This window comes from Podarcis pityusensis, assembly GCF_964106645.2.
Source record: "Podarcis pityusensis genome assembly, chromosome: 2".
Lineage (NCBI taxonomy): Eukaryota > Metazoa > Chordata > Lepidosauria > Squamata > Lacertidae > Podarcis > Podarcis pityusensis.
The window spans coordinates 49660538-49683961 of record NC_138029.1 but is presented as its reverse complement, the minus strand read 5'-3'; the positions used below and the strand labels follow the sequence as shown (position 1 = coordinate 49683961).

The 23424-nt window shown below is 39.6% G+C and overlaps 2 protein-coding genes across 4 annotated transcripts in view; one reads left to right on the top strand and one right to left on the bottom strand.

Annotated features, from left to right (window-relative positions):
- Nucleotides 1-8838, top strand: part of INSYN2B (inhibitory synaptic factor family member 2B) — an 80429-nt gene extending 71591 nt beyond the window's left edge. Inside the window, exons 4-6 of one of the 2 annotated variants that reach the window (XR_013982891.1) lie at nucleotides 5117-5313; nucleotides 6690-6756; nucleotides 7278-8838. Coding sequence is in view for 1 of the 2 variants with exons in the window: in XM_080995256.1 (XP_080851382.1) it covers nucleotides 5117-5287; nucleotides 6690-6882 (364 nt within the window). In the remaining variant the exon portion in view is untranslated. Of the gene's footprint in view, nucleotides 1-5116; nucleotides 5314-6689 lie in introns of both variants that reach the window. The other variant, XM_080995256.1, reaches the window with a different exon arrangement.
- The window catches only part of DOCK2 (dedicator of cytokinesis 2), a 255858-nt gene that overhangs the window by 155587 nt on the left and 76847 nt on the right, over nucleotides 1-23424 (bottom strand). For both annotated transcript variants that reach the window (XM_080995208.1, XM_080995209.1), the window contains one exon: nucleotides 14716-14811. In XM_080995208.1, the coding sequence (XP_080851334.1) occupies nucleotides 14716-14811 (96 nt within the window). The remainder of the gene's footprint in view (nucleotides 1-14715; nucleotides 14812-23424) is intronic.

Here is a 23424-nt window from a genome sequence, read left to right as displayed (position 1 = left end):
ATTACATCCTTCTATCACATGAGAATGAGCTGTGGTGAGTTGCAGCTGGCCCTGATTTCCTGCAGGATTTATTTTATTTTATTTTATTTTATTTTATTTTTGAGGGGGTGTGGTTAAATAGCAACTTGAGATCAGAGTACTGGTCTAGTGATTTCAACAAAAGATTCCTGCATTGCAGGGGGTTGGACTAGATGACCCTTGTGGTCCCTTCCAATTCTACTATTCTATGATTATAAGCATTAAGATTATAAGTTAAGAAAGCAGAAAATGCAAAACAATACATTTTAACACTGTAAGAAACATTGCTTTGAATCATCTGCTAAGTGGTCTGAAAGAGATCTGGGGCACTTAAATATCCTATCTTATGCTGTGATATAAACCAGTTAGAAATGTTTTCTATGAAAGACAGGTAAGCTGCTCAACAACAGCAACAACAAATGCCAGTCAGGAAGCAGGAAAACACTAAGATATTTTGCTTATGTGTATGCATATTTCCCAAAAGATAAGTGGATGGATCATAATGTGTTCTGAAAATGTTACCTCTTTAGGAGGGGTGCATTTTGTAAAACTTTTTCCTAAGATGATACTAACAGATGGTGTATGTAGCTTGTTCCCATCTGAAGAGCGAGCAACAGTGGAGACCTCTGTAATCTAAATAATCCTTATAAAAATCCTTTTTATCGTGTTATTACTACATTTAGAATTGAACTACTGGAATCAGAATTAAAAGCTTGTTCCTGAACCAAGTATGCTGGTGATCCCACACAACTTATCTCTTTCTGAAGATTACTCGTACTCTTAGCAAGTGATAAATACTTATTATTGATAGCCATCTGGTCAAACATTGAAGGTCTACTGGGCAATCTAGCACAAAGTTTCTGAATTTCAAATGCAAAGCAAGTATGGCATTTAATCGCTTTAACTTTTATCTGTGATCTCTTTTGAGCTGTTGCACTGGATGAGGGAACTGTTTGTGACACACTCTCACAGAGAGAAGATAGTAAAAATTCATTATTCCAAAAGGCTCTTATATACTATCAACATTTAATATCAATATTACAGGGTCAAGAAAGCTACCATTAATGTGTGAACATGTATCATATTTATTATTCCATAGTAAAATAACCCTGTCGGCGAAAATGCTCATTAAAAGTCTACCTTTCCCACCATTTACCCCATTCTCTCCAATTCATCAGTAGCACGTTTTCAGGGATGTCTAACTTACACCCAGGGCGCACGTATAATTTCCCACTAAAAATAAAGTGATGGTGAAGGAGGCCTGTACTAGAAATACCAAAATACCTCCAGAACCATTCTGCTCTAGATGGTGTTGCCTCATTAATACCCTGATCCACAGCAATCTCCATCATTTGGGTGACATGCAAGCAAGATGGTGAAAGCAGGCTCAGGGGACCGCCCAAACCAGCTTCATGATAGAGCAATTTCAGGACCCTAGACAGCACCAAAGGTTCTTTATACTGTACTCAACACTAATGTCTCATAACCAATGTAACTGATCTGTAGAAAAGACTGTACAACTTGATAAGAGAGACAAGACATGTACTTTTGCAGTCCAATAAAATCTTTTATAAATAATAACAAACAAAAAACAAAAACAAGAGTTCAAGACCACAAACAGCACCTAAGGGCAGGAAAGAATAGAGTTGCCTCAGCCCTGGCTTGTTGCAGCTGCCAGAGTTCTGTAGTTTGGTCTGGAGAATCCAGACCCTACTAATTAAAGGGCCTTTGGTGCTGCCACTGGCTTCTTCCTAGACAACAGGGTCTTTATCCTCAGAAGAGACAGTGATCTAATCGTCAAAGATCAAATGCGAAGGGATTTTGGGGATACACATAGAATCTCATGTCAGTGTGTTTACTCAGGATGAGATAGTTAATGGGTCCATATCAGCTCAGGAACACTAAGTCTGAGGGCCATAGCAGATAGAATATCCCCCCCCAAAAAAAAAAACCTGCTCATTTTTTTATGAGGTAAGAATAATTAGAAAGACTTGGACTGTTCTACATCTAGCCAGATAGAAAATAACTGAACCACAGCTCTCATCAGAACCTTTTTCTAGGAGGGTTGTCAAACAATTATGTTTTCATATGTTTTCAGCTAATTACATCTAAATATATTTGCATGTAAACAAAGGCTAACCAGAAGTGCCTTTTGAGATACTGAAGGAAATTCAAGATAACTTAATGAACAACCGCTGCCACATTATTAAAAGGAAAGTCATCTTTCTTATTTTCTGTTTCATTGCCTATTACAGCAAGACACCACAGTCAAATAGCCTTTAAAAAAAATAAACAAATGGGTCTTTAAATCACAGCTCCACTGATTAAATTTGGCCTGACCAATTAAAATTGGCCCTTTTCAATAAATCAGCTAACACTTTAATTGATTAATCTTCCAATTAAAATTTGCACCTCACATTTCTAGGTCTGCAGGTCATTTTAACTTAGTGCCTTGTAAGCAACACAAAGCAGTCCCTGGGTGCAGGAAAAATGAACAGCGGGAAGAAGAGCTAGAGACAAACTGAGTCAAACTAGTGTTAGGATGTACAGCTGCTTTAGTAATAGCAACTCTTTTAAATTAGCAGAAATTGCATAATACCTTTTTATTCATGTGGGTGGCATATTCTAAGCTCTATTCTCATAGGAATATAACAGCAGCCCTGTTGGATTTGATCAAATGTTCAACTAGTCCAGTTTACTGTTCTACACAAGGCCAACCAAATGCCTCTGGGAAGCTCACAAGTAAGACCCAGCAACTGGTACTTTCTGAAACCTGGAAACTGCACAGTCATTGTAGTAGCCATCATAGATTTATCCTCCATGATATTTTAAGTCATATTGTTGTATTGCATATTATGTGAAATCCCTCATCGATAAATCAGTTGTGTTTCTCTTCCTTAATAGTACAGAGCAGAACCTCAGCATGATATGGTAAAAACAGAAAAACCCCTACCACTTCACTCAGGGATTTCTGATTACCCCAATTTCTCCCTCACCCCCACTGCACCACATCACCATGATGTGAGAGAATTGTCCAACCACAAGAGATGACTTCTTGGTAGGTGGGAAAGCCCAATTCCCAAAGGAATTCTGACAATGGTTCTCTGGATACACACCATAATGTGATGGAAACACTAAGCATTTTCCCTTTTGTTGCTGAATGTTTCTATAAGCTAAACATTAGGCCTAAATCCAGAGTTCAACCACCTACAAGTTTACAAATTAAAATGGGTAGAAGATAATGGCAACACACTGGAAAAGGTAATTGGATAACAAGCAGAAAGTCACTCTGTGGCATATTTATCAGCTGTAAGTCAGACCACTCTTCACAGCCTGAGCCCTGCATATCTCAGATCTACCCATTAGTTGGGCTTCAGTGAAGCTTTTTTCCAGTTATTTGAGTATAGGACTGATGCCTTAAACAATTAATGAAGCGGCAGGTTTTTATTTTATTTTTTTAAACATTTTCAGTATGTTTTCATTTGTGTGGAATATTGATAAACGGCTGAACATTCCAACATACCATAGAAGTATATAACAACAAAAATGCAACAAGTTGAAATGGATAAAGCAATTCTCAAAAGATAAATCAGATACAGCCCAAAGGTCAATTCATCCTTCTGGGAAAGCCTGTAAAAATTAAAAAATAACAAAACGTTTTTAGCATCCAATTCACCATCTACAATGTTGCAGCCTGTGTAACTTCAAAGGGCTGTGTGTTCCACAAAGTGCGTGCTAGGCAGGACCTAGTCTGAGCCACCACATATGTGACACCACAAGGAAAGGCTCACACAGATGACCAAGGTGCAGGAATATAGGGGGAGCCTTCAGAAAGTTATTTAGGGGTTTATACACTAACAGTAAAAACTTAAAATTTAACCCAGTAAGCCTATTGGCTGTTTTAGTACTTGGTACTTATAAAAACCGCAGACGGCAAGTCCCATCTTCAGAAAATAAATAAACAAACCCCAACCCCATCATATAGAAGGCAAAGTCTTTTCTTAGGGTTAGGCCTGCTACAACGCAAATACCCCTTGCTTCTTGCTTCAGAATTATTAAATCTTGATAGATCAACTTAAAATTCGCATGATTAATGAAAGATCAGAAAGGGGCTGTAGCTTGATGACAAAGAACTTGTTCTGAATGTAGAATGCCCCATGTTCATTCCCTGACATTTCTGGGTAGAATTGGAAGAGACTGTTGTGACTCAGTTTAAGGCAGCTTCCTATGTTCGTATGACTAAATTTTAAATTAAATTGCTTTTATTGATTTGTTTATTATTACTATTAATCTGAAATTATTATTACTATTAATCTGAAATCAAGCAATTGGAGGGAGGCCTTTTTTAAAAAAAGAGGAAGAAAAGAAAGAGACCTAATTAAAAACAACAACACACAAAGTGGTTAAATTTTGACATCCTGTTTGATTACAGTCTGAGCTATCTGGAAACATGTAAATTTAAAAATGTAAAGCATTTAAATAATGTACTGCTATCTTAAATACATTTAATTGATTTGTATTTTACCACAACACTCTGACTGCTCCCTTTCAATTCAATAAAAATATTTTTATTAGATATTTTTACACCATTTAATAAGAATGAATAAAGTATGCAGAAAAGAAATGGCAAGATATTTATTTTTACATCCTTCTCATAAGTTTTACTGCATAATTATTTGCCTACTTGAAACTGACAGCTTTGGCCATCTGTCAGATTAACTAAAGCAGTTTTAAGCACACAGGAAAGTAATCAGAAAAGCAAAATCTTTGCCTCAACTGTTATTGGAATGAAATATTTTAAAAGAAAATGACCTCCAATTGCAATAATTTGAACTGGAACTCTTTTTAAGGTAATCTCTTCACATACAAATCAGATTTTATACAAACATGCATAGATCCAGAACCTTCGTTACAAATATGGGAAGAAATTTCTATTTCAAATCTAACATGCCAGGTCAATTAGCTCAGTAATTCAATTTCTAGACTGACTGACCATATGAATTGCAGCGTTTCAAGCAAAGTGTCAAACGTAATTGTTTCTTGAAATGCATACTTGAAAACCCCCTAACATATTTCTCTCCCTGTTTTCATTATGTAGTGTAGAATATGACTTCAGACAACAGGAAGGGAGGTTTCACCAGGTTCTGAAAACACTGGATGAAGTAAAAGAATGCCCTCCTGTAGTGGCTCTACAAAGGCAACCATCTGATCATCCAGTCCCTGAGAAACAGGAAATAAGAAGAAAGTCAAAGAAAAAGAAATGCTTCTGGTGGATTTGAAAGCCTTAAGAACTGGGTATGGGTATGGGCTGGTCCAGCTGTATGGACTTCAAATATGAACAACCCTTCCTTCATATACTCTGATTTCTTCCTTCACTCCCTCGTTTGTGGCAAATGCAGTGTGCCGTGATGCTCATTCAGACAAACCATGGTCTGGATGCAACATTTGAACTGGGGGAACTAAGATCTGAAGGGGAAAATGGTGCTTGTAAGTCAGGGCTGTGCCTACTTTAATATACATAAAAAGCTCAGTCTCAAAAAAGGCTGCAACAAGATAGTTAGAGATCCAGCTAAATTCTGAAATGAATGGAACATTGGTTTTCTTTCTGAATCTGACACTCTTAGCAATTCCGTCACATGAATATAACTTGGGCATGATGGAATCATTTGGGTCCCCCATTCCTTGTTATGGTTAGCTTGAATCAGAATTTCTGAAGCTGCCAGATTTTGGTTTTCAGATTTTATAGCTTATTTTCCCTGACAAACACCTTTATAGCAACTCTGTATTAATTGTACCAAAGTGCACCTAACATCCTTCACATTGTAGAAAGGTGTTCCTTCTAAATAAATCTAGAACTCAGCATAAATGCTGATGTAGGGAAATGTTGAGAACCAGATTTTTCCAAATCTTTCATACAATAAAATATTTAACTATAATTCACAGGAAAACACCCTGTGACTGTTATATTCCATTTTAATCACAGAACACAAATAAGATATTTTTTAAAAGCTCTGCACTACTCAAAGTAACTTTGAACTAGGGGGAAATTACTTCTTCTGAAACAACAAATGATGTCTTGGATCCTAAAAATAAGTTAAGGAAGTTCAGAAAGGGAAAATTTGCTGTCTCCTCCTCCTCTTCCCTGCACAGTTTCTCTGGATGTCTGGGGAACCCTCCTGAGCAATGGGGGATAAGCACAGGGGGCTGCTCAGAGAAAGGAGAAATGTCCAGAATTGGACATGCTCCCTTCCCCTGGGAAACCCTGAGCCCCATACACAGTGGATCTGGAACCCCCTCTCTCTGGGAAGGCTTTTCAGGAGGTACAGCCATCTGCAGTAGGGGAGGCAGGAGTGAAGAACTTTTTGTCTATAATCTTCATTACACTGATTGATTGATCAAAGGATCCAGGCCAAAGTACTTCCTGTCCAGGGGACTTGTAGTTTAAACAAATAGATAAGACTTATCTTTGATAAGTCATGACGGCACAAAAGGTTAACTTAGGCAGAAATATTTATAGCCTAGCCTATCTTAATGGGTTTAGGCACACATAACATTGCACAGTGTTGGGTTGTAAACCAGTTCCTGAAAAGATAGCTGTGTGGAACACTGATAGAAGGAAAGAAAAACACTAAGGCATGTCCTCCCTTTTCTCCCTGTGTGGTTGCTCCTAGGTGCACATTCCTGGAGGCTGCTGGCACTGGCATGGAGACTCTCCATGTGCTTGGTCCAATCCATGTGGTAAGTGCCAATGTTATAGCTCCTGTCACCAGGGGGAAACAGTTTTCAGTGGCTTCTAAAAAGAGCAGGAGTTCCTTGAATGCTGGGAGTCAGGAAAGGAACAGATCACTGGATACCTCTCTGTGAACTGCAGGATAGCTTCACATTGTTGATAACAGATAACACTGCACATGACCAGCTAAGAGCTGGCAAAGGAGGATTTTTCATTTTCGTGGCTACAGGAGTAAGTTTCTGTGATGCTAAGAGAGACAAATGAGACCCAAATCAATTTTTCTAAGATGTGTTTCTTAGATCACACCAAGATTTTAAAGCTAAAATGTTACTTTCCACCATTTGGAATAAACAATTCCGGAAGAATATTGCACCATCATTTAGCATGCCTGTCAGATATAAACTGAGAGCTACATTTTAAAATGATAATGGACTTATATGAATTACAAGCACCAAAATATATCAGTTATCTGCAGCCATGAGATCCATGTTACTGATGTGCCTTTAGTTTACCCACCCTTGTGTTGCAGCATCCTTTAAAGATGGACCACAGATGCCAAGTTCAGATGTTAACCTGAGCACGTTTTTCAACATTACCACCACATCTCCCTTTATGGAAACACTGGAATGTGTTCTTCCATCCCTCTATCCCACAGCATTACAGCAACATTCTGATATATGGACAACTAGTTGCAGGAACTTCCAGGATCTGCAGCAACCTATGTTCAAGGTCACAGACTGAGCATCCACAGCTGACCAGTTCACATGTTATTAATGTGAACATGGGTGTCCTGATCCAGCAGAGATAAGCAACATGCAGAAGAAAGTTCCACATCTGCATTCAATCACAGGCCTGGTCTTATCATTTGTCAGACTGAGACAGATGAGTTTGAGTGTTATGAAATAGCAGGAAATGGTTTGTTTATTCACAATTAATTTATTAGTAGTATATTTTTACTTCCAAGTACAGTGGCCAGTTCTTGGGGGGGTTTATGGCTCAGTGCCAAAATAACATGACTGGTTTAGGCCTTGGGGAGGGGAGGGGGTGCCACTTATAGCAGTTCAAACCCAGCACCTACAGTTCTCCATGGGGTGGTACATGATGAATGAAGTCAATGTACACAGCCTGTTGCAAATGTTTTGTGTCATGGGCTCTGAAATTGTCACCTTTTTCTGGAAGGGAGAGGCTCAGAATTCACCTTTCCTCTGATATATGCTGTGTGAGCAGGTATTTCAGCCATCTGTTAACAGTACAGACAGCAGCATTATACCTTGCTTATGAGTTTCCAAAGCCACCTTGCTGGTCAAGCTGAAAGCAGAATCATAGAAAAGATTGCTTTGGTCTGATCCACCAAGGCCCTTCTTCGGCTCTTGCTTTGAACATGTGTTATTTGGGCTTTAGGAGGAAATCTGCATCAGGAAAAGGATGGTGCTCACAAACACATACCCCACTTGTTATTTAGATTTTTGATGCAACATTACAAATAAGTAAAATTTATTGACAGTTCACACTATGCTCATATTTCAGCATTGAGAATTAGATTACATATATTTAAAAGTCTTTATTTAAAAACTATGTTAGAAAGTATTGTGTATGATGACAGTCTACACCTCTGGAATGCCTTCCAGAAGGTTTTCCTTTGTATGTACCTGCAAGCTGGGGATAGCTTTCAGTAACACTAACTGTATACAGAAAATACATGATGTGCTGCCATTTTAAAAAAAAAGTGAAATGAGGTACTTAAGTGAGAATGTTTGTAAAATACTGTATAGCACATATTACATATTCTTAAACTACTGTACTTGAAATTACTCTGCTTTACAGAGGAAAGTGAACTTTTGGAAGAAAAATTTAAGAATACCACAGTCAATCTTCTATGAACAGTATCTTAATTAAAGGTTTATGTACTCCTACAGTATAATAAATACCTATTCCTCCTACCCACAGTGACAACTCTTGGAAAATAAGCAGGTTCCAATACAGATTACTTTCCTGATAAAATGTATTAATCAAATATACTATTTTGTATATTTCTAGATTCTTTTATTGGCATAATATCTTTTGCAATAAATGGACATATTTTTTCTGTCTCCGGATTCTAACTTGATAGCAGAGTTTATGGTGACTGAAGGTAAAGGCACTCACTCAAAACTGGCAAAACTCTTGTTTTCCAATTGGTCTTTCCCCCACTTATTTATCAATTTTCCAAGGTCAGTTTTACAAAATCTGGTCAGGATTCAGCTCCATGTTGAAAATGACACACCTTTTTTTTTTAGGTGTGCATCAGATGGGCTTTCATACATTTTCAAAGGTAGTAAGCATCACTATATCACTGCCATTTGGCCACCTGCCTACAGATATATCTCATTTTTCATGCTTTTCTTTCACAATCAGTTAAATAGCCATCTGGATGGAGCAGTTTTGATGGCGGATTGCTTTAATCATGTTTCCTACGAGTTTCTTGAGTATGTGAAGTAAAGCAAATAGACCTACCAGACTGGCTACTTTCTATGAAAAGAACTCTTTCACAACAAAGAAAAACATGGCAAAAGAAAACACCAAGAGATTCAGTTACCACACAATATGCACTGTAATGAATTGAACAGAATATTTTAAATAGAAATACAAAATATATTCCTAGTCTCACAGCTGATGTTATTAGTCAGCGTTAGAAACTGAACTTCACCTTTCCCCCATTTTTTTTTTAAAAAACAAAGCACTTTACAACCTCCTCCCTCCCCGCCTACTGAACCTGTAGGGTATAACACACAGGGCCAAAGCATGAGTAAAGGTGCTGTAGAGTGCCTAGTCCAGGGATGGGGGCACCTCTGATCCTCCAAATGTTATTGGACTACAACTTCCATGATCCATGGCATCCAGCTGGAACAGACGGTAGCTGATGTCCCACCACATTTGGAGGGCCACAGGTTTCTCACCCCTGGTTTAGTCACTGACCAACAGCAACCTCTTTCCAGCATTCACTCGACAGCTACCCAGTTCATTAACATTGTCCTTGCTGTATAAAATCATGCATTCTCATTTCTTAAAATCAGATTCATCATTTTCTCAAAAACACCAAAGCAACCTACCAAAGTTAATTAAATATATGAGTAAATATAAAGTAAGATAGACAGACAGACAGATACAATATCAAACATGTCAACAGTTCAGTCTCTCAGTGGCTTTCAATCATGTGGTTAAAGGGGCATGTGAGTCACAAATCTGAGTCATCTTTTTTGTAATAAAATAAAAAGTTAAGCCACAAGAAGCAAGAAAAGAGACAAACTCACAAGAAAGTTTCCTATAGCTGACTCCTCATTTTAAGATATGCTTAAAGTGTCTGTTCCTGCAATTAATTTGTCTCTTACTCTACCAACTTCAAGTCTCAGAGAGTTATATTAGCAGATTCTTAACTTTGGTTACTTTATAAAATCTGATAAGCAGCAGGGGTATACTTTTCCCCCTAGATACTTTGCAAATTGCTGGGTATCTCATGGCATCTCAATGCATAAAATAAGAAGAATCCTACTGCTCAGCACAGCTTATCTGTCAGCATTTAAAGCACAATTACCATTAGAATAAAGCAACTAAAATTAACACAATAGGGTTCCTTATTAATTTCCTTGCTTATCAAATCCTGTGAGTTTCATTATAATTGTCTCCATATCAAAACAACTTATTTTTGAAAGAGTCGCACCACTTGCAGATTTCTTTTCTGAGGTTTTGCCCTTCCTAGTCAGCCCCACTCACTGCCTAGGGTACCCGATTCTGGATATGCCTGTCATCAGAAAGCTATCCGCTTCCCTTTCTCAGGCAGATGCACATCAGCAGTAACTGTTTAACAAAAAGCATATGCAAGAGAAATTATGGGCAGTTCAAACCAAACCAACCCGCCCGTTCAGACAGGAGTTCAGACAGGCTAGTGCTGCCCCACTCCTACCCCATATGTGTCCACCCTCTGGTGTGCTTGAGAAGGAATACTACACACATTCGAATATAAGTACATACAGTGAGGGGGGGAAGTATTTGATCCCCTGCTAACTTTGCCCGTTTGCCCTCTGACAAAGAAATGACCAGTCCATAATTTTAATGGTAGGTTTATTGTAGCTGTGAGAGACAGAATAACAACAGGAAAAACCCCAGAAACCCAGAAGACAAAAGTCAGAGATTGATGTGCATTATAATGAGTGAAATAAGTATTTGATCCCCTATCAATCAACCAGATGTCAGGCTACCTGGTATCTTCACTGTAAGGAACGAGCTGAGATTAGAAGCACCTGCTGTAAGGGAGAGGTCTTACCTGTAATCCCAGTTCATTACAGTACCTGTACAAAAGACACCTGTCAGCAGAAGCAATCAATGCAGCAGATTCCAAAGTAGCCACCATGACCAAGACCAAAGACCTGTCCAAGGATGTCAACCAGCACAAGGCTGGACTGGGCTACAAGACTATTGCCAAGCAGGTTGGTGAGAAGGTGACAACAGTTGGTGCAATAATTCACAAATGGAAGAAACACAAAATAACTGTCAACCTCCCTTGGTCTGGGGCTCCATGCAAGATCTCATCTCATGGAGTTGCAATGATCATGAGAACGGTGATGAAGCAGCCCAGAACTACATGGGGGGGGGGAACTTGTCAATGATTTCATGGCAGCTGGGACCATAGTCACCATGAAAACAGTTGGTAACACACTACACCATGAAGGACTGAGAACCTGCAGAGCCTGCAAGGTCCCCTTGCTCAAGACAGCACATGTACAGGCCTGTCTGCAGTTTGCCAATGCACATCTGAATGACCCAGAGGAGAACTGGGTGAAAGCGTTGTGGGCAGAGGAGACCAAAATCGAGCTCTTTGGCATCAACTCAACTCGCTGTGTTTGGAGGAGGAGGAATGCTGCCTATGACCCCAAGAATGCTCCTTGCCTGGGGCACCATTTGCTCTAGGATGGGCCCTGCTCCTGGCTTCCTGTATATCATGTGGGAATGACTAAACATAATTGAGTTTGCTAGATTATATTTAGGCGAAAAGCTTTCTGTGGCAGTGAATTAATGGATGCCGTTTTAACAATTATGAGGACCGTATTGTTGTTTAGCAGTCACCCAAAAAGTAAAGACAAATGACCATAAAACACTCACCAAGCTGGTGAACACTGAAAGAGATAAACTGTACATATGTGTACTTGTACAAGGATGTTAAGGATAAGAAATCTAGGAGTGTTGCTGAAAAGGTTGCCCAGTGCCACTTTGATTATGTATGGCACCCTTCCTGGCACCAAGGAAGTGCCAAGTAACTTAAGAATGCAAATGAGAGGCAACAAGCCTAAGCCAGGAATATCTGACCTAGAAAAGCAGGCTGCCTGTGTGACACAGCCACTGCAGGAAGCAACCACATCACTGAACGCTATATATAAGCACTAGATATGAAGGCTGAAACACTTCCAGCCAGAAGCAGGTGAGACCTGTAAGTGATCTATAAACAAGCCCCTGTAGTCCTTAGTCAGGTAGATGTAATAGCAGAAGCAATGGCTGCTTTGAATGGATTGCAGCAAACCAACATCACAATCCTCCTGAGTCTTTCCTCTCCACGCTGGAGGCAATATCAAATATCATCTACTTGTCTTAATTCCAGCTGTAGCTATACCAGTTAAAATATGCTATTGTGGAACTGGAAAAACAGCTCTTTATTATTTATTACAATCATTTTAGTAAGTTGTAGCCCACTTTTTATATAAAATATAACCTCACAGCTGCTTTCATCATAAAGATAATGCAAATCTATCCAATGCAAAATTATAAAGCCCTTCAGACAGGCATTTCTTTTTCCAACAACAACAACAAAATGCATCAGTTTGTGAGGGCGTAGGCACCAAATAAGTGGGGAAACTCATTTGCAGACAATTCCAACAACCATGGGATTGTTTAAATTGATGTAGCATAGCAGCTAAGAGATGGAACTGAGAACTGGCAAGTCCCCAGAGTTTCCTGTTCTCTGCATGAGCTCACTATGTGGTCCTAGGCAAGCCATTCCCTCAGACTCTCATCTGCAAAATTAGCATAAAAATACTCACCTGTCTTCCACTGTTGCTTTGGAGTATTTGAAAGTGCTCTAGAAGTATGATTATTAATATATGACTACCTTCCAAAGAAGTCCACAAAAATGACTCGCCCACCAAGTATTTTTGCTTGCCAGGTCTCATAAAAGGCCTATGCACCAGAGAAGAAGCCAAACTATATCCCACTTAAACAAAGCTGGACTGCTGCCTATTCACCAGGAGAGTATTCTGATTCTCCACAAATGACTAAGCAAGTGTCAGCTTACATGCCTACTTTAGGACATGGTAGTCATTTGGTTCATTTCTCAGTGGTGTCTATTGTGTGGTTTGATACTATAAGTACTCCTTCCACATGCCAGTCTAGATAAAACATCACTCTTTGACAGTCTGTTTTTTTTATACAGGGAGCTTCACTTTTTTTTCACTTCACAGCTGAGACAGCTTTCACAGCTAAAATTTATGAGGGCAGCATTGTACATCATTCTCTGAAGCAAGTTATTGTGGTTGGAATTTTTTATGGGAAGAAGAATGACATGTTAAAGGCACCTTTGGTGTTGTACCACGTTGATTTGACCACCTTATATGCAGAAGCTTAAAAATTGAAAATATATATTTTTAAAAATTAATATACCAATATATGAAAACAAAGCTGAGTTTGGACAATCTCATTTTCACACAAAAAAAATTCACAGATGATGTTAATAATATATGTTTTCTACTGCTTGAAATCTAACACACAATGAAAAGCAGGCATTAACTCGGTTGGAATCAAGCTGACATCATTATGATGCCACAAGACAAAAGCGATCGTCTGGTAGCCATGGACACAATAGATAACACAAAATAAACACATGGGGTCTGTAAGTGGCATTGTATTATGAACAAATCTGAACACAAGTAGCTTTTAAATGTGAAGAATAATGCACAGGAATCAACACTGTTTGTAGCACAGCTGTTTTGGAGTATTTACATTTGCAAACAAACTGGCAGCCAGATACCGTACTGTCATTTAAATTTCCAAGCCAATCGTTTTTTGACAGCCAACTATATCAAACGATGCTGTACGGGGGTGGGGGGACTAACACAGTTATTTTTATTTTCTTGGTACCTTTTTCTTGCAAAGTATCTTAAGCTCTGTTGAAAAGTACCCTGTTTTCAACAGTGTGGTTACTTCCTGTCTTTATAAAATGCTTAGCTATCAACATTTTATTCAAGTACCTTCTGATCTGCCAAATACATAATACTGTCAGGGTTGATTTCTTCTTTGCTACAGCTAAACTGTTAGCTGTAAAGGAACCAATAACAGATGAGGGTCAGGCAAGTCAGCGCACCTTCCCAAGAGCCTCCTTATGAGGATAAAGAACACTCAACACAGGTTCTAAACCTCTCAATTATCTCTTACCTTCTGAAGTAGATGAGGTCACCCAAAAATTGGGAAAGCACTTATTGTTGGCAAAATATGCTCCTATGCATTTTTGTTGTGGTTGTTCATTTGTCCAGGTGCAATTATTTGCCACACAATGTTTAGTATTCTTTTATCCTGCTTTTCTTTTTCAAAACAAGCACCTCAGGCAGTTAGCATTAAAAACTCCAACAGCATAAACAACAAATGAACTCAGGAAACCAGAGAAAGGACATCACCATCCCCTTCTCCACTTTTGCCAGCTGCACCAATGCTGGCCTTAGAGGGGAGAAGCCAAGTGGCAGGTGGCCTGGGCAGGCCAATGGAAGGGGACTGGCTAGTTCCCTCTGCCTGCAGCAGGATGGCTGTGTACTGATGGGCTTTGCTCTGGGAGCTGCAGCCTTCAAACACGCCAGGGTGGCTATTGCCTGCTAGTTCTACATCTTCCACTAATGGTGCTTGTGTGCCCAGAGCTCTAGCAGTGAAATGTATTTACAAAACCAATTACTCACAATTAAGGTGTCATCTCTTCCCATTCTAATGACAGCCCTGTTAATGGTGCGCAGCAGCTGGACCATTATTTCTTGTATGTGCTGATGAGTTGACTTCTGTAAAGCAAATGCAATTATTTTCACAATAATGAAGAATAATCTACATAGAAAATGCAAAGGCACACTTCATTCTGAGGCCTATGAGCATAGTACCTGTCAGAGAGCTAATCACCTAATAACTGCCACCTCAATTGGTAATAGGGACGCGGGTGGCGCTGTGGGTAAAACCTCAGTGCCTAGGACTTGCCGATCATCAGGTCGGCGGTTCGAATCCCCGCGGCGGGGTGCGCTCCCGTTGCTCGGTCCCAGCACCTGCCAACCTAGCAGTTCAAAAGCACCCCCGGGTGCAAGTAGATAAATAGGGACCGCTTACTAGCGGGAAGGTAAACGGCGTTTCCGTGTGCTGTGCTGGCTCGCCAGATGCAGCTTGTCACGCTGGCCACGTGACCCAGAAGTGTCTCCGGACAGCGCTGGCCCCCGGCCTCTTAAGTGAGATGGGCACACAACACGACTGGCCCGTACGGGCAGGGGTACCTTTACCTTTACAATTGGTAATTGGTAATGCAAATTGGCAGCGTAGCTGAACAGAATCCCTCCACCACAGCAAACCACCAGATTTACCAATGTTGTAAGTATAATGGCTGCTTAGAATTAATTAAGGGGCTGTATACAACTGCTTAATGTATTTATTTGGGACTCTGGTTTCTATTCCATCCTTTATCAGTTCACAATCCACAGGGCTGGCTACAACAATAAAATCCACATAAAACCATTTGAAACATCAAAAAAAAGTACAATATAAAAACATGGCATTGCAGCAGACAAGGCAACTGACCACTTTTCAGCTGGACACCCCAAGTGCCTTTTAAGTACATACTATAAAAATGCAATTCCTTCTTCTTATGTAGCAATATTATTTCAGTATTATGTGATAAATCACTGGTTTATCCCCACCATCTGATAGCGATATCTGTAGAATGACTAAAAGTGGACTAACTTTTCATTTTCCTTGGATATACTGCTGGGCTGAAAGTTTCCCTGTGCATTGCCTCAATTTTTTTCTAATGTCACCTTGGGCTTCAGTTACTGGCTGAACATGCGCCTTGCAGTGAATTGATTTTTTAAAAAAGGTTACAGTTTTGTCTTTCTCCAAGGGCAACAAAGTAGTTCAAAAAACACTGCATTTCTCATCACTGGATTCTTAAAGGTAACTTAAAGAGTGATCTTATGGCCATAAGCCAATGCTGTACCAGTGTAATGTTGCTGCAATCCTACCTACTCCAAGCAGGAAAGTAGATAATAGCATAATTGCAGCAGAAACCAGAAGCAAAATAGTGATACTGATAGATACTCCACATAGACCCCAGCAACTCCAGCGTCACCCACTCATCATCACGAAGCTCACTAAGAAATCCCCATATCATCCACAGACACAAGTGTTACTTATGTACTCTGCTTGTATTGATTAGCCATTGCTATTTATGTGTTTAAAATTCTTCCTTTGTGCCCTTCCAATATGCCCTTTTGCCAAAATTCCCCTTTTTTGTGTCCATGGTTCTATAACCATTGGGGCAGATTCATTTAGTCTCATGATCCACATTTTGATATATCAGCAGTGTTCCCTTTCCTGTGCTTACTCAGGGATCTGTGCTGGTTTCTGGTCAGAATCCTCTCCTCCAGTATATATGGAGGGGGAGCAGTTTGTATGTGGCTCTCCATTAACTCTAAAGGGAATGTATTTTTCATATGCCACCTCTTTTGCAATGTTGCAATGACATTGGGAGTTAGAGCAACTTGGGCATGAGCATAGGATTCCAATTATGCTGTGCTCCAAATTCTACAAATTTTCCCCATGGTTTTGGCAGTGTCCCCATAGGGTGAGGTTTATGCTGGCGCAGTATGCTGCCAATGCAATCCCATCACTATGCTGGCATAGATCCACCATGCTGGCATAACATATTGTTCTGTTAGTCAAGGAGAATATAGTTTATCATATCTCAGAATATGAGTACAATGCTAGTTTTATATATTCCCAGTTGTGTAACTATACATATGCGTATTTTGTTCAGATTGTGCCTCATGATCAATATTTTGAACATAATTTTAACATTTGCTTAACAGCTTAGGTACAACACCAGAAAAAGGGCGGGGGGATCTGACATATCGAAGTTTCCATAGGGGAAATCACAGCTTCCTGAGATAACACTTGCTTATATTACTGTGCAAATGCAAAATAGTTTCTCCTAATTTATTAGCATTTAAAAATTCTGCAGGTTCCCCAGTCCTACACTCCTCAGGTTACAACATGCATGTATGCCTGACAGTATGAGCAGTGATTCACATGTTCCACGTGTGGGACTGGCAGAAATGCCCATTGCTCAAATTTCCAAATATTTTCTTCTGATATCATGCCCAAATTGGGACTCACAGATCTCACTGTGAGTAAGATGTTAGTCTTCACATTGGGCATTACATCAGAGTACAAGTAATTTTTGGCTTCAGGAGTGGACTTCAAGTCTAGCGGAAGTGCACCTCTATGTTCAGGGACATTCCATCTATATCAAAGCCAAATAATATTTATAGTTTTTTCATTTTTCCAACCTTTACAAAAGTTACAATATGACAAATGTAAAACATTCTAGAGTGCAGGAGGAGGAACTAAAGGATGCAGAACTGGGGAAAAATATCAGTGACTGCATCATTGAACGTCTGATTCTCTTGCATGCATTGTATTCCTGTTTCGTCTTCCATCAATTGCTTCCTATTGCTCTGTTACAGATTGAATTCATACAGTCTGTGCTGGCTGTATCCAGTTACCTTTCATTCTCATCTGGCTTGGAATTGCTTCAAATGTTCTAAATAAGAACCTAGCAGGGAAAGCAAAGATGAATTGTGTATTCTCTCTTATTGCACTTTTGAGGCAGCATTTGGAAAGAAATTCATACAAATATTGCATGTTTATTCTTTTTAGAGTTTTCACTTATTGTACTCCTTTCTTGCTGCTTACTCAAGCATGTTATACTCGGGGGCCAGTTTCAATAGGTGGTATCCTGCTAACTCAATCCATCAATATTAGAATCTCTGCTTGTGCAATGGAACTTTCTCCCCTTTCCTCCCCCCATGCCCCCCAATCCTGTTCTAGAAGTTCCCCCAACCCAGCAGAGCACATCTGGGGAGAGTGTAGGGTGCATGCAGAGAGGAAAGGGAGGAGTTCCATTACGCAAGCAGAAATCAATGCATGGGTTGAGCAAGTTAGTTGGGTACCACCAAATGGGCCAACAAATGAGGGTCTTTTTACATTCAAATAAGTATAGGCTCTCCACAACTGGAAGCATTCGCTTTTTGCTGCAGTACAGCAGGGAGGTATGCTCCCAATATTTGGGAAAAACATCAAAATTTGGTTTCATTTGACTTATTCTCCAATTTATTTCAAACCTATTTATGTATTTATCCCTGGCAAAGCCAATGAGGTGCCCTCATTGTAAGACTAACAATTCCCATCAGTCCCAGCCAGCAAGGCCAATGGTCAGGGATGCTGGGAATTGTGGCCCAAAAAGCATCTGAAGGGCACCAGGGCATGCTACCCATGATTTATACTGCCCTTCTCTGCTTCACTGATATCTGATGAAATGAATGCCCATGATGGTTTATGACAAGACTGGTTAATTGCTAACTCCTGTAACAGCTTCTAACTTAATTTGCAGCAATACACCTACGGACACATCCATTAAACTCTCAGTGTTCATAAATCTTCCATGCTGTCTTTAAGCACAGCCTTTACCAAATCAAAACATAGACTATTCCTTAAGAGCGACTCAGCAGCTTAAAATATTGAACAAATGCTTTGCCTGGTCTAATTAAGAACAAACATGGGATGCTACTGGCATTCCCACTTTTCTTGAAGTTGTTAAAACTTAGCAGATAACAGCCTTACTCTTGCACCTACTTTTATTTCCCTAGCCAGCCTACTAACCCTCATCCTCTTTCTTTGATCAGCAATTACTGTGCCAGATGCCACAGTGGGGTAGGGTTCTTTCCAAAAGCAGCATCTGGTTGTTTGGCAGATTTCCCAGTTCCTTCTGGCAGGTTTGGCATTTTCAGAGGGCCTGTCATACACTGCTGCTGTGATCTGACAGAGTTTTCCTAAGAGGCTATCTCATTCCTCTCTCCCCCTTCACTCCCTCTGCCTTGATAAATGTTACAAGTAACTGTAGGTCCAAGTTCTCCTAAGAGTTCTCTAATTAGATACTTTACTCTCCCAAAAGAACACCTCATCGTAGATGTTGAATAATTAGCTTGAAGCTTACATTTTGTTAAAAGGGGCCCAGATTGAAGTTACTTATAGCCCTGCTTTTTAAACAATAATAATTATTATAATAATACATAAATCAGGCTCAGCCTTTCAATTCTGGAGGGGAGAAAGAGAGATAAAATAGTGAAACACTACTCAGTACTTGATAAAACAGAAAATAGTATGGACTGAGCAGGCTCTTTTCCTTTCAGAGAGATAAGTATAGAGGCAAATTAATTGAAAAACTACTTGCCATGTATGCAGAGTCTCAGAGACTATATAGGTATGTGTGTATTTAAAATTGGGGTCGCTAACTTGTGGTCCTCCAAATAATGCAGGAGTATAATCCCCAGGATGCTGGTTAGGACTGATGTAAACTGGAGTCGGGGAATATCTGGAGAGCTAGAGTTTATTCACCCTATTTTAGCGCATGATTAAATGGTATTCAAGTTCAGGAGACGATTCACCTACTATGAGTGATATACTGTATCAGCTCTACTACATATTCAGAGCTCCCATGACTAAGTGGTGTCCCATTAAGAAAGAGAAAAATTAATGGGCAATTTTGATGACATGTGAACAAAACTTCCACTAACATTCAAGTAAATGTTGCAGTCCATAATTAATCAGATCTCTGTTTGCATAGTAAACCCCAATAGAACCTTGTGTTAAGGTAACCACGTCACTTTGCACTTTAGAAGATCTGTCAAATATTAATTGCCTTGCCTGAGACCAATTGCCACTTGATTCCCTTTCCCAGAACTATCTCTGTGTGTGTTCACCCATTTCAACACCCATTGCACCTGGTTTTCTCTGAGGAAGAGTTTAAATATCAAAGGACCTTCTGTTGTAGGGCTGGGGAACCTTTGGCCCTCCAGATGTTGCTGAACTACAACTCCCATCAGCCCCAGCAAGCATGGCCAATGGCCAAGGATGGTGAGAGCTGTAGGTTCAGCAACATTTGGGGGTTCTGTTGGCTCAGTTCTGAGGAATAACTGTTTGTCACTAACGATTCCATATGGCTGCTATCAAAGGGAGAAGCAAGACATTGAGGTTCCTTCCACTCTCCTAGCTGGGTGGGACCAATGGCCATTTGGCCCCTCCCTCCAACAACTACCACAAGGATGGGGGATCTTGGTCAGCCTGTGCACTTCATGGAAAACTTTCAGGGGCCACGTGGCTATAGAGGGCAGCACCAGAACCAAATGTTGACACAGTAAAAGTGGGCAGAGTCAGAGCCCACTCTCTCTTTCTACCTCACACACACCTTACTTGTTGGCCCTTTTCCTGTTTTTTTAAAAAAGCTTCCATTGGTGTCAACAGAAGCTTTTCTGGGATTTTCCCTAATGTCAGTGATTTGGGGAGTGTGGGGAGAGAAGTGTCATAATACATGGGTAGGGAGGTACAGGTAGGAAAGGACAAGTTAAACTTCCTCTCCCCAGCTTTACACCCCTGAAAACCACCACCACAGCAATGAGGCTTTAAGAAATACCTCAGATTAGCATCAATGACATCTTTTAAAAGCTTATTTACTGCATAGGGCCAGGGAAACCATAGGCCACTTCTGGTCCAAGGGCTATAGATTCATTACCCCCTGATCTACAGCTATTCTGTCTGATAGTTCTATGTAATGGCAGGGACCCATTTTGTATAATACTCATGAATATACAAAATTATTAATAATTACATTATTATTATTATTATTATTATTATTATTATTATTTAAAATGCAAATGCACATTTGGCTTCAGTTTGCACTTCAAGTTATCAGGTTTGAAAAGGGAACTCAAGCATTTAGCAGTAGAAGAAATGCACAAGTTCACTTTTCAGATGTGACAAGCATGGTTCAAAAAGCAGGCACATCTGCTTTATTATGGTGCATTTGCTTTTTGCTGTTTGTGCAATAATACACTCTGCATCTGCAGCCTGCCAGGAATTTAAGGTCACTTTTGCACCTGAGATCCCAACATACAGTCAATTTAATTATAAAACAGTGTTGGGGGATAACCTTTGAGATTTCATACATGCAATTTGTAACAGCAAGTAGCTCATCTTGAAGGAGACAGCATCTTTTCAAAACAACTGAGGGCAACAGCTAAATATTACTTTTAGAAAGGTGGGGGGAGAGAAGAATAAGACGTGTTTTTTTCATTTTTCTGCTTTAATATGGCCTTTTCACATTGAAAGCAAAACTTTGTCAAACAGTACTAGTCAACTTGGCATTATCACAAACTAGTATTGTCAAGCATGGAAAAGAGAAAATGTATCATTGGCTCCTAAGTCCTGAGTGGTAAAAGCTATATAATAGCTATACAGTAATAGATAAGAGACAAAACATGAAAGCTCATTATAATATCTATACTATGTTTACTCTATAATTATCTTAAACAACTATACTTTAAATGTCAAGGGGGCATTGCAACCACACGCTTGACATACAGAGTTATCGTCTTGCTCCTATTGTAACAGTTTCATTTACAAACCTGAGTAATCAACCCAATCGCAGAAATTGCTGGAGGGTGGAGGGAATGTAACAAGCTCATGTAAAGTTAAACATTTGTATTGTTGTTCCCAAGGTGGGGCATCATTTGGCTTCACTGCAATGCCCTAAAGTGAAAGTTTTAGGCTACAATTCCATGCTCACTTACTTGGGAGTTAATGTCTTGGAACTCAGTGGGACATATGAGTAAACATGCATAGGATGAGATTATTAAAAAATTTCTCTCTCTCCTTAGTAGTGGCAGTGAGCATCTACAGAGCGCCTCATCCATCATGTTCCTAAGGTGGATTTTAAACATTTGCCATATGCTTTCAATTTAGTTTAATTGCACTAACCTTCAGGTATGTTAAAACATGGGGAAAGGAAGACACTGCATTATGTTAACATTTAATTTTTAAAGTACATTTGAAACTAAATGTTTGGGAAAGTGAATGTTACTTTGCTAAAACTTCTTAGTCCTATAGAAGGTCCCCTTTCCTTCCATTCAGCACATTCTCCTTCTGTACTTACTAATTATGTCTTCCACTGTCATCAAGTACTGGATCAGAAAGTTCAAGGATATGCCTCCTAAGTCAACTCAATAGGCCCTTAAGATCTTATGTGCTTCACTAAGATATTTATTTGTTTAAACTACTCATAGGCTAAATATGAAAGCTAAAATATTAACGCTGCAATAATCTATAATAATAAAACCACAATTATCACCAACAGAACCAGCCATGAAACTTAAAAACAAAACATCCAGCAAAATATCAAACACCAGTAAATAATTACAGCAAAAAAAAAAAAAAATTGATTCTTGATCTCTAACTTAAAGCACTTCAGCAAGAGTTAGCACGCGTGCGAATCTTCATGCCTGCCCCCTCCAGTTTACTCTAGAGCAGCGGTTCTCAACCTGTGGGTCCCCAGATGTTGTACTACAACTCCCATCATCCCTGAGCTCTGGCCTTGCTAGCTAGGGATGATGGGAGTTGTAGTTCAACAACATCTGAGCACCCACAGGTTGAGAAAGGCTGCTCTAGAGGGTCCCCAGGCCACTTGAAATTATTTGGCAGAGAGGCAGTGTGGGATGCAGGAGGGAGGACAGCACAGGGGAAATTCCATTGTGCAAGCAGGACCCCATAAGCAGAAGCGTCTTTTAAGCCAGTTGCTCCTGGAAGCCTATGATGAACACCTTCCTCAGGTATGTAGGCTGTCCAGACCTAAAGATTTCCTTCTAGTGAGTACACAGTGCACAGAGAGGAAGTCTCAATGTCCTGCTGAGAGATGCATTAACTTTACAACAATTCATCCAATGATCTTTCCATTTTTCAAAAGAAAGAATTTCGCTGCCAAGGAAAGTGAAAGGTAGACTGTCGAAGTGCATCCTAAGGAACAAATGATACCAATTTTCTAAGCCTGGCCATCTCTACAAACTACTTGTGAAATGGAAAGAATACTTTAAAACCACAGAACTGAGAAAGAAAAAAGAACCTGCCACTAAGGCTATGACTATCATTCTTGAGCCCTGTATGATCTCAGCCAAACGGGGTCATCTAACCCAAAGCTTTTTCTCCTTGAAAATTCAGGTCAAATAAAGTACATTTCTGATAGAATAATAACTATTCTATTAAACTTCTTGCATATTAGCGTTGTCACAATGAAAACTGAAGAGGCTAGTACTTCTACAGTATCTCAGACTCTCCCTAGCAAGCAATACTGCCTAACTAAAATGGATAAAATAAAGGAAATTCAGCTATGAAGCCACATATTTCAAACAGCACAACTTAAGTGACTATTCAGTGTCACTTCAAGAACCAGTGATACAAATTATACTGAGGCCCCTGAGGTGGCCCAAAATTCATCCAGTTTCCACTTTAAGACATTCTAATTGGGAAGA